Source organism: Ciona robusta, chromosome 2 (genome assembly GCF_009617815.1).
Source record: "Ciona robusta chromosome 2, ASM961781v2".
Classification (NCBI taxonomy): Eukaryota; Metazoa; Chordata; class Ascidiacea; order Phlebobranchia; family Cionidae; genus Ciona; species Ciona robusta.
In genome coordinates this window covers 5,674,603-5,687,160 of record NC_143236.1, presented here as the reverse complement: position 1 = coordinate 5,687,160, position 12,558 = coordinate 5,674,603, and the positions used below count along the sequence as shown (strand labels likewise).

The 12,558-nt window shown below is 39.0% G+C and overlaps 1 protein-coding gene across 1 annotated transcript; it reads left to right on the top strand.

The window, feature by feature from the left end:
* The first annotated feature begins 7,564 nt into the window (after window positions 1-7,564).
* LOC149740530 (coiled-coil domain-containing protein 12-like) lies at window positions 7,565-9,135 on the top strand. The gene is made up of 2 exons (XM_089872017.1): window positions 7,565-7,975; window positions 8,512-9,135. Exons 1-2 carry the CDS (start codon window positions 7,739-7,741, stop codon window positions 8,761-8,763), a joined length of 489 nt encoding a protein of 162 aa, XP_089728143.1. The 5' UTR covers window positions 7,565-7,738; the 3' UTR covers window positions 8,764-9,135.
* Window positions 9,136-12,558: the final 3,423 nt, after the last annotated feature.

The following is a 12,558-nucleotide window of genomic DNA, read 5'->3' as shown; positions in this document are numbered from 1 at the left end:
CAATTACTCGGCTGCTGGAAAATAGGATTAAATTGATTTCATTATTGTGACACCGGAGTTCGATTTGTATAAACACTCTCATGACTCTCTTCTATGCGACAATATCTCCATTTAAAGAAAGGTTAGGTCTTAGATTCTAAGTGTTATGCAGGCGCCGACACCACCTTGCTGGCGCCACGTATCTGCAACGAACTGAACTCGATATCAGTGCTTCCCCGGTTTAACCGCACATGGTCGTGTTATGAGTTCGTGTCCCCGGTACAATGCTGACAACCCGACAAATGTATTGTTTTATGACATCTTTTGATCGGGGGCCAAGGGTTTGAATTATCTGTCAAATGTATACATTCTGTCGTGGGAACACTGGCTCGCTGAAGCCTGCTTGCAAGCTTAAACTTGCGAGGAGACATGCGGAGTGATACCCTACCTTTAAAGCCAGCTACTTTACCCCACTCATCGTTAAATTGACCCCGCAGCCGTACAGGTTTCGAGGCATTTTAAAAGCCGGCGTGGGAGCAGTTTTACCCCACTAACCCTCTGCGCGCGGGGTTTGTTGTGTCGGTTGGAGTTACCTGCTTGAGCTGGTAGAGATCAAGTATTGGTTTATAGACCTATCAACCACAAACTCATTCTCTGCTCGGCGTTTGCGGGTGATTCAAGCATTATAAAGCTAATGAATACCTAGCTGTAAGCTTGAGTACGCGTGGCATCGTCATGCACGTATGGTAAAAAGGAAGTAATATGATATCCAAAAAAAAGGTTTTGTTTTGGTTTTTGGCAAATCGGTCGCTGGTTGCTATTTTTATCGGTATGCATACACAATAATAAATGGTAGATCAATTACTTTATGGTAAAATTTTCTGAATATTTTTTAACAACGGTTTAGTATGTGAAGATGACTTTTATCGTTTATGGTCTTTATATCATACCAATAACCCATACAGCACGTCCAGAATTTGTTTTCTTTACACAACTTGTCGGTGTGGGCCAGCAGACCAGGCACCGAAGACAGTTCCGTCGTTGATTGATCGGTAACGCTGGTAACCGAAGACGGGTTTAAGCGAAAATACGACCGCGACTTTTGCTGCGGGGCAGTTGGTCGACGGAAAATAACGCGATTCGTCGGAACAAGGCAAACACTCGGGAAAGAATTTCCGCTTTCAGTTGTAATAGCGCGCGGCGCCGAGCCGACACCATCCGCAGTAGCTTGCAACTGCCTATATACCGCACGTCACTGCACATTTATCTCGACCGCTTTTGCCTTACTGCAGGAGCTGCTGATGTGTTCAGTATTAAGCTTCACGTCGATAGGAATGCACGCTAGGGTCCGCGATGACGTCAGGCGAAAGATTCGTGGCCCGATTGCCCGTGATTGTCGTATTACATTCCGGCGTCACGTGATATCTCGGTTGCGAGGAAAATAGATCCTTGTCGGCGATCATCAAATATTAAGTGCAGGCCTCACTTCCGACACTTCGAATGTCGAATTAATGGCGGCGAATAAAGCGTTTTATTTTGGAACAATTACACTTACTCTATAACTGTGTTATTGGGATAATGGGCGGGATCTGATTCGACAAATCGAAACCGATGGATGACATATGGAAGCGTGGGCGCAATGAGTTGTAATTTTAAATTTACGCAGCGTTTTAATGATCGTGATGTCCACGGAATTGCAAGGACGTCAGTTATTCGCCACGCATGTCACGATTCGGCTCATTTGAAGGTCAACGCAGACGTGGAATTTGATTTGAATACGACAAATATCTGTTGCGGCCGTTGTAATTAGATGCACAGTGCGTTTCTCTTGGTCATCAGTCACCGAATAAAACCGGGGCAGATACGGTGACAGTCTGTTAACATAACTCTAAATATCGCATTCCTGCGTACCACGTCTGCTGGATAGAAAACCGCCTGCGATGTTTCTTTTTCTCAAACGGCCACATACGCTGAGAGTATAGAACCCCCGTGTTTATTCCGTTTTCCGCTTCTGTTTCCGATTGGCTGACCCTCAAGCGTTACCATGGCGACCAACAACAATCAGCGGGTTAACCCGAGCCCGGAAACTAGCACTTGAAAACGGACAGTTACGTCATAATCTGCCGCTGTTTCGTAAACACCACATGATGTCGAAACCAACCACCGAAAAGAGGTGACTTATTCCCGAGTTCGTTTAAAACGTCGAATATTTGTCTAAATGTCTTTTCGTAATTAATCATGCTAACGACCGTTCTAAGTGGTACCGTTTACGAAATGACACAAACGTGACATTGGTTTTCAAATTTGTTTCAAATTAAACCCAAAATAGAAAATGCTATATTAATTTCTTTAATGGCGAGTTCTAACGTTTAGCCATGTTACCGTCCTGCTTGTATAATCACTTGGCCGCACTATCTCTTTTAACATTTGCGGGAATTTTGTTGTTAACACAAGAGACTGCCGTGGTCGAAAATAAAGGCCACAAAAATCTCAAACGTGTTTCTTGGTTTATGTGTTAAAGTGCAATGGTTTTCCACTGGGCGACCAACATTTACACACACGGTGTGACGAGGCACTAGTGTTTGGTTCTGATTTGGCTCCCAGTGGCCCTGAGGCGAAATTCTCATGCTACGAGACCTCTCGACTGTTTTTGTTTTGCCTCTATCCGGAAAGAAAACGCTGTAATCGCTACGTGGACGCGACCGGCCGCCTCGTCCCCGTTTGGCCGCTTCTGCGTCACAATCGTTCGGAGAGAATTCTCCACTTCCTGCCTCGTTTCAATTAAAATTAATTAGAGTCGCTGTTACACGGCACAGTTGTTCTGCGCGCTTTGTGTACACAGAAAACTGGCATGAACATCTTTAAACTTAGACCAAGCAGAACGCGTTTCCGTAACCACGCCAACGATGTTTATCGTGTTTCGTCTAGTGAAATGAAGAGTGAATTATCACGGGAATAATTGTCTTAACAAAAACATATACATACCCGCTTCTAAACTGGTTTCCAATTTGAACAATGTCGCTACTGTTGCCCCTTCGAGATGGAAACCGACCGAACGACATCGTCCTATTTGCTAACAAAAGTTCATTGTGAGGTTACAATAGGAAATATGATGGCATAACGATGACAAACGATGGCTGTCGATTTGAAGAAGATATATTGTAAGCGGACAGAGTATAAAGGTGTACCATGTTTGAGGGTAAAACACTTTCTGTGTTAAGAAAAACACCGACCTGCCAATTGGCAAATAATGGATTTTCAAAAATATTAATCGCTGATCCAAGTTATAGCTTTCCTTAGTCGTACATGGAACAAGTTCCGTCGCCTTGTCCTTAACTTTGTGGTTATTGATCATAAGATCGTAAATGATAAAACGCAATTAAATGTGGAAATGAATCACTGTATATTATTGTTTATGTCCTATGTTTAGGCACTTACTAAACATTGTCTCATAAAAATCTTACACAATTTCAGCAACGTCGTATAATTGTCGTCAGCATCTTTCCAAAAAGCAAGACTGCGAACGATATATGCTAAATAATATTTTTGTTTTACATGCAGACAAAGGCATTTAAAATACAATCGTTATGTCGACGATTTGTTGTTGGTCATTGGCAAAACACAACTGTCCCCTGTTTCCTCGTCTGGAGAAGCTGTTGAGGTTATTTAATATTAAGGTCAAAGTCTATATGACATATATGCGATCATTTGTTTACTAAGGAAATGGATTTCAAGCAACTTTGTTTTCTAAACAACGACTGGAATAGTTTTGTGGTTTTTGATTCAGTCGACTCAGTCCGACTCGGTGCCCTGGGTTTCCTTTCTTGTCGCAAGGGGCAGTGTTAGGTTCGGAGACAATTTCGTTCGGATGCCAATTGTGATCTGTGACTTCGAATAGCGACCGCCTTTCATTGATAAGTAAACTTTGAGAAGCCAAGGCCCGATGAGAATCCCAATACCGCTGGCGCCGATTGATTGGAGCCACCTGCGACACAGCAGACGCTTCTCATGAAGAATAGAGTCAAATTTTCGACTGAAATTTTCCGACCGAGTTTCTGTCGTCGACCTTTTGTGCTTCATCAACCAGATCCGGTGTGCGTTGTGGAAACATATCGGCTTAGATTATGACGCGTATGATTGCTTTATTCGCAAACAAACGGATGGATTTGAAGGTAATCTGACGTGAGACAAAGCATCAGTCGCCGCCGGGAGCACCGAACAGAACAACCAAAAGTTAAACCGGTGGTGGAGTCATAGGACACCTGTTATTTCGTCTCAATAAAGAAGATTCTTACGTTTTACGCATAAGCTTGTTATGTTATGGCCAGCAGCTGTATGCTGAGCTTTCCCTTGCCAATTTCCGTCGTAACTATACACCGGTCGGCTTGAAATGACATTTTCTTGACAGCCTTCGCACCTTTAAGATTTCTAAGCCTTCGAATCGATACAACAAATAGCTACCACGCCATCGTGTTCTTATTTCGAGCGTTTCCCTCGAATTTTCAATGCTTACTAAGACGCCGTGTCAACGTATAAAGTGTCAACACTGCTCCGCGTGCAAGCGATTTCGAATGTAGATATCACAAGCTTGTTGTTTCGGAAGTCAGTAATTACGCAGATCGGCTCAGTCGGAGACGTGACATGGTTAACACAACGGATTAACTGCGCCCAGTGTCACTCAGCAGTCTTTCGCCAGAAAGACGTTTGCACACAAACGGTTATTGTCGTCGTTGGTCAAATCGTTTTCGTTAATTGCATCTTGACTCGCCAGATGAAGCCACATTAAAAGCAGGCAACCCACCATTTTCACTTTATTAAATGTACCGCGTGGGTTAAATTGATACCGGTACATCTAATGAAAACGCAACCGCTTATGCATGAGCACGAAAATTGGGTAATTATCTTTTTCGTAAGCTGCAACTATATGAAGACCAAGCCTTAGCGTAGATATCTTCTGGTCAATTTGAATAAATTAATGCCTGAGGAAATATTCTCTTCCGCTTAAAAACAGGAACGAAATCTTGTTATTTTCCAGTCACACCTTTAATAGTGGCAGTACCTTCAGGGCGTAAACAGCACTATACGTATTAAAAGGGTTGAATAATGATTGTCATGGCAACTAAACCGCTATGATTTCTTACCGTCAGTTGTTATCAGGAGGAGAATGGAGAAGAGAGTGGGAGGAGTGAGAGGCAGGAAGTTTGCGGCCTGTTAAGCCTTTTTATCTCAAGCTGTACAATGCATCACTACTTAAGCGCACAACACGACTCGATATGGCGAACATACAGCCTCACCAGTACACACAATGCAATAATTCTGAAGTGGGCCGTAGTGCGCGAACCGTTGTGGGGATTTCAGCCTTACGCCCCGCAGTGCGAGCCAATCAATCAGAAACTTTTATTTCCAATCCCGAGATAAGAAATTTGTGGCAACGCCACTGAAGAGTCTCTAGAGCACAAACTAAAGAGAGAATTTAAAGAATTACGAACTTAAGTTGGCGCGCATTTTTCATATATTTAACTCAGTATTAAAAATAACATATATAGGCTAGTATATTTAAAAATAACATAATATATGAGTGTGTCGCCTAAACTGAATTGTTATAGTACCGATATCTACTATAGAGATATTTTTGTTTACGCAACAAATTAGCAAAATGTATTTGTCACCGCTGTCCACGTAGTATATGTCGAACTGAAAACGCGGATATTTCATTCGTGCTAAAGTTCAACTTGTTTTTGTGGATTATTTAAAATTTAATTGACGCCAAGCCACGGGAGACGTCACCGCTACAAGCACAGGCGCTCGTTAGTTTGACGGCGGTCTCCGCTCGAGATGGAGTTTATAGATCACTTGGCTTTATAGGTGCCTTGCGTTCTGTAATTTCGAGCTCTGCGCCGCTAAAGCCCGGTCTTGGATATAGATTAAAAGATTAGGCGTTTAGTTATGAACTACAAGTGGCACCTGCCGCAGCAAGCACGAACATATTGCGCGATGTAATGATAACCATGTTGTAAAATCACTGCCGAGATGACCACTGCGTTTTCGGCCGCAAGAATTTCAAAGCCGATAAAACGAGTAATTCCTTTAACGGCATAGATTCCGCTTTGCCACGCTTTTAATTGCAGCGTTTCGTCCTTTAAGGCGGAACTGTCATCTCAGGTTAAGGTGACCCAGCGGTTACATCAGAGATAAATGTCATTGATAAAACGCCGTGGTAAAATCTAATCCCATTCACAAATAGGCTGTCGATTTAAGACCAGCCTCTGATCGATTTTAGATAAAACTCGCTCTGTATATGATGTACTAGTGCCCCCACGCGGAAAACTATTAAAACATTTTTACGTCATTTATATATCGGAAATTTCTATTATAAACGTTTACTCACTTACTGCTGACCTATGTTTACAGATATGGGCAAAGATTTCCACAAGTACGCGATACATTTGTTTGCAATTTAGTTTATTAAATATCAGAACAGTTGCGTTTCATTATCGCGTGACTTTGCATATTTGTCAGCCTGTTCGCGTGCTAACTATCGTGTGAGTAAACGTTTTAGTGGTTAATCCACCACCTTTCGCATTTATTTTTGGCCAAATCTAATGGGGTGCTAGTATAGTGACGCACACGGAAATCAGTGCTTTTATTCAAGAACTGCCCATCGTGTGTCGTAATAAGGGAGAACGCTTTGTAGCTTGGCAGTACAGACCCCCCACTTTTGCTATGTAATCATTAGTTGTTAGTTTCCGCTTAACTTGTTCTACTCCGCTTTGCTAGTAAGTTTACTATAAACGTAAAAACTACAACACCATTTTTTTTCCTGTCTACAATTTTAACCTAAACTTGTATTTGTACAACCGCGTTTACGCCATGGGACGATAAGTTAGCCTGGTTTCCATAAATTGAATATAAAGATACTGCTCAGCCCCTCGGCGTGCAACGTAATAAACGCCATACGGTCCAGTTAAATGTTCATTACTGCCCTAGCTATAAGTTGGTTGGATACATTGTCTGTCCAAAAATGTGCTACATCCTGCCTTGGTAATAATTTTATTACTCAACTAAGTTTGCGGCAGGTAAAATATGCATGTTTTGTACACGCGGTGGCTTCATTTGCTTCGTGGTTATGCTTACCAGTTTTCAAGGGAGCTATGTTTAAAGAAATTACGTGAATGGTAATCCAAATTTAAATTCTAAGAATGTAGACAACCATGTCACAAGTCGTTGACTGTATCTCCTGCAATGCAACCAAGAACAATATCACATTATAAACGAGTAACAGTTGTGTCGTTGAAGCAACATTATGGATGAAATAAATTTAATTCGGCTAGCTACATTATATTACATGGGAATTTATAATAATTTTATGTAATTGCAAAGTCCATTTCTATTTTAGCACATTTTCAATAGTTGGGACTTTTAGTCGGATCGTGCATTACTCTTTTTCTTGTTAAGTTAATACAAGAGAACCAAGAAAGAAGTTTAATTTAAAAGTTAGACAAAAAGTGTCAATCCAAAATAACCGATTTTAGAAATCAATATTCGTTATTTAATATTTAAATTGTAAAACGCTTAAAATTATACGTAGTAATGAAAACAATAAAACAAATACTGTGTTCAGCATAACATAAAGAATGTGTCCAGTTTTCACTCGTTAGTTATACGCTTGTTTGCAGCAGCTAACATATTTTAAGTAAAATAGTAAACACGTTTTGAAAATTTACACAACTCAAGAGTAATAAGGTTCTGGTTTCTTAAAATGATGGGAGATAAAAATGTTGGCAATCTTGAGGAGGCAGCACGAAAGAGGAAAGAACGATTAAAAGCGATGCGAGAACAAAGGATGACAGGAGGTGAACCTCCATCAAAGAAGAGCGGGAAAGAGGAGCTTCCAAAACCAGAACTGAAACTTCGAAATTACAATCCTGTTGGGGATGACCTGAAAGAAGCTGTGCTGGCAAACGCAGAACCGGAGAAAGTAGAAGACCAAATAACTGTAAGAATATAGGCATATAACAAAATATTTTTAATATGTATAATATATTATTTTGGGGTTGTGTGTTTTACTAGTAGTGTTTAATAATATTTATAGGAACCATTGAAATTATAGATTACTAAATTGAATGGAATTTACACTTTTTGTTTGTTAAAAAACTGCCAAGGTAAGGGGTTGATAAGGTTAAATAGGTTCTGACACCATGGTACAGTGAGGAGGCCAGTACGTCTCACTTGGTATGGTACAATGGGGAGGCCAGTACGTCTCACTACGAGTTCAAGGCTTGATGCTTCCGCCATTGTGGGCATATGTTGTCTAAATGTTTATCCATACCTTACTAAAAATATAAAAACATTGGGTTGCAGTTAGTTAAGAGTAACTTTTGCACTTAGATTTTAAATTGTAACATGTAAAATTTTTGGGACATAAGGTAAACCAAAAATTATATCATGACTAAAAGCTTTGTTGGGAATTGTCAGCTTAAAATTCTTACATTTTTGATATCTCGATAAAACGTTGAAACCTGTTTTTTATAGAATCAATTAGAAAGTCAAGCAGCTGAGCCAACTGTGCAGGAGGAAGTGGACATATTAAAGCTTGCTCCAAGAAAACCTGACTGGGACTTAAAACGAGACATTCAGTCCAAACTTGATCGATTAGAAAGAAAAACTCAGCGGGCCATCGCAGAAATAATTCGGGAGCGATTAAAACAATCGACTAAAGAAGATGCCGCCCATTTTGCGGAAGTTCCAGATGAAATGAAAGGAGATGGTTATGATTCAGACTGAACCTTGCATTTTTTAATTCCAATCATTGTTTATTATTCAATATGCTGCACGTCAAGCCTAGAAGAGGTTGCAGTTATGTGAGCTTTATAGAATACCAGCTGTACAAGTTCATGTTGTAATCTACTGTGGATTCACATATTGGACCAAAACTGTAACATACAATACAACAGTGTATAGCTTTCGTATATTGGGACATGCTGTTATAAAATAAAGAAGATGTGTTAATTAATACATGTTTAACAACCCATGTCTGTGTGTTGAATAGGTGATTTAGACTGGTTAAACTCGTCATTAAAAACTTTATTTTCGTGAATTTGGCTTCACTTAAACAGTGTCAAAAGTTGATAATAAACATATGATGCTTAACGTGAATTGCTCCAACCCAGTGGTCACTAATGTTGTCCAATTTATCAGCAATACATAAACAAATGAAAAAAAATCACCCACAAAGTAACATACATGGTAACTCGTAAGCTGGCATGAGTATGAACAGCACCATGTTATTCCGACTGTCGTTTTCCGGCCACGCCTAGCATTCAATTATTCATCATAATCTATTTCTGCAAGAAGACACTAAAATTGTAAAGATTGAGAAAAAAATATCAATTCAAAAAAACATAGCTTAATGGTATTTAAAACAATAAGGAAATAAATATTTTACAAAAAAAACTGCGAAACATGATTGAATCTCAAAATGTAAACACATGAGTTTATACCAAAACTTAAAAATTTGGGGGTCCAATCTCACATTTTCGACTTTTGCAAAAAATCTGAAATTTTTAAGTTTTGGTATAAACACATGGTATCATGCGTTGGGGTCCAATCTCACATTTTCGACTTTTGCAAAAAATCTGAAATTTTTGAGTTTTGGTATAAACACATGATACCGGTATCATGCGTTGGGGTCCAATCTCACATTTTCGACTTTTGCAAAAAATCTGATTTTTTGAGTTTTGGTATAAACACATGATACCGGTATCATGCGTTGGGGTCCAATCTCACATTTTCGTCCTTTGCAAAAAATCTGAAATTTTTGAGTTTTGGTATAAACACATGGTATCATGCGTTGGGGTCCAATCTCACATTTTCGACTTTTGCAAAAAATCTAATTTTTTGAGTTTTGGTATAAACACATGGTATCATACGTTGGGGTCCGATCTCACATTTCCGACTTTTGCAAAAAATGTGATTTTTTTGAGTTTTGGTATAAACACATGATACCGGTATCATGCGTTGGGGTCCAATCTCACATTTTCGACTTTTGCAAGAAATGTGATTTTTTTGAGTTTTGGTATAAACACATGATACCGGTATCATGCGTTGGGGTCCAATCTCACATTTTCGACTTTTGCAAAAATTCTGAAATTTTAGAGTTTTGGTATAAACACATGATACCGGTATCATGCGTTGGGGTCCAATCTTACATTTTCGACTTTTGCAAAAATTCTGAAATTTTTGAGTTTTGGTATAAACACATGATACCGGTATCATGCGTTGGGGTCCAATCTCACATTTTTTGACTTTTGCAAAAAATGTGATTTTTTTGAGTTTTGGTATAAACACATGATACCGGTATCATGCGTTGGGGTCCAATCTCACATTTTCGACTTTTGCAAAAAATCTGAAATTTTTTAGTTTTGGTATAAACACATGATACCGGTATCATGCGTTGGGGTCCAATCTCACATTTTCGACTTTCGCAAAAAATCTGAAATTTTTGAGTTTTGGTATAAACACATGATACCGGTATCATGCGTTGGGGTCCAATCTCACATTTTCGACTTTTGCAAAAAATCTGAAATTTTTGAGTTTTGGTATAAACACATGATACCGGTATCATGTGTTGGGGTCCAATCTCGCATTTTCGACTTTTGCAAAAAATGTGATTTTTTTGAGTTTTGGTATAAACACATGATACCGGTATCATGCGTTGGGGTCCAATCTCACATTTTCGACTTTTGCAAAAAATGTGATTTTTTTGAGTTTTGGTATGAACACATGATACCGGTATCATGCGTTGGGGTCCAATCTCACATTTTTCGACTTTTGCAAAAAATCTGAAATTTTTTAGTTTTGGTATAAACACATGATACCGGTATCATGCGTTGGGGTCCAATCTCACATTTTCGACTTTTGCAAAAAATCTGATTTTTTGAGTTTTGGTATAAACACATGATACCGGTATCATGCGTTGGGGTCCAATCTCACATTTTTCGACTTTTTCAAAAAATGTGATTTTTTTTAGTTTTGGTATAAACACATGATACCGGTATCATGCGTTGGGGTCCAATCTCACATTTTCGACTTTTGCAAAAAATCTGATTTTTTGAGTTTTGGTATAAACACATGATACCGGTATCATGCGTTGGGGTCCAATCTCACATTTTCGTCCTTTGCAAAAAATCTGAAATTTTTGAGTTTTGGTATAAACACATGGTATCATGCGTTGGGGTCCAATCTCACATTTTCGACTTTTGCAAAAAATCTGAAATTTTTGAGTTTTGGTATAAACACATGATACCGGTATCATGCGTTGGGGTCCAATCTCACATTTTCGACTTTTGCAAAAAATCTGATTTTTTGAGTTTTGGTATAAACACATGGTATCATACGTTGGGGTCCGATCTCACATTTCCGACTTTTGCAAAAAATGTGATTTTTTTGAGTTTTGGTATAAACACATGATACCGGTATCATGCGTTGGGGTCCAATCTCACATTTTCGACTTTTGCAAGAAATGTGATTTTTTTGAGTTTTGGTATAAACACATGATACCGGTATCATGCGTTGGGGTCCAATCTCACATTTTCGACTTTTGCAAAAAATCTGAAATTTTTTAGTTTTGGTATAAACACATGATACCGGTATCATGCGTTGGGGTCCAATCTCACATTTTCGACTTTTGCAAAAAATCTGAAATTTTTGAGTTTTGGTTTAAACACATGATACCGGTATCATGTGTTGGGGTCCAATCTCACATTTTCGACTTTTGCAAAAAAATGTGATTTTTTTGAGTTTTGGTATAAACACATGATACCGGTATCATGCGTTTGGGTCCAATCTCACATTTTCGACTTTTGCAAAAAATGTGATTTTTTTGAGTGTTGGTATAAACACATGATACCGGTATCATGCGTTGGGGTCCAATCTCACATTTTTCGACTTTTTCAAAAAATGTGATTTTTTTGAGTTTTGGTATAAACACATGATACCGGTATCATGCGTTGGGGTCCAATCTCACATTTTCGACTTTTGCAAAAAATGTGATTTTTTTGAGTTTTGGTATAAACACATGATACCGGTATCATGCGTTGGGGTCCAATCTCACATTTTCGACTTTTGCAAAAAATCTGAAATTTTTGAGTTTTGGTATAAACACATGATACCGGTATCATGTGTTGGGGTCCAATCTCACATTTTCGACTTTTGCAAAAAATGTGATTTTTTTGAGTTTTGGTATAAACACATGATACCGGTATCATGCGTTGGGGTCCGATCTCACATTTCCGACTTTTGCAAAAAATGTGATTTTTTTGAGTTTTGGTATAAACACATGATACCGGTATCATGCGTTGGGGTCCAATCTCACATTTTCGACTTTTGCAAGAAATGTGATTTTTTTGAGTTTTGGTATAAACACATGATACCGGTATCATGCGTTGGGGTCCAATCTCACATTTTCGACTTTTGCAAAAAATGTGATTTTTTTGAGTGTTGGTATAAACACATGATACCGGTATCATGCGTTGGGGTCCAATCTCACATTTTTCGACTTTTTCAAAAAATGTGATTTTT

Bases quoted from the DNA above. Each gene is read 5' to 3' on its own strand.
- LOC149740530 (XM_089872017.1), top strand. From the start codon at position 7,739: ATGATGGGAGATAAAAATGTTGGCAATCTTGAGGAGGCAGCACGAAAG. The intron at 7,976-8,511 runs GTAAGAATATAG...TGTTTTTTATAG, and splicing joins AAGTAGAAGACCAAATAACT to AATCAATTAGAAAGTCAAGC.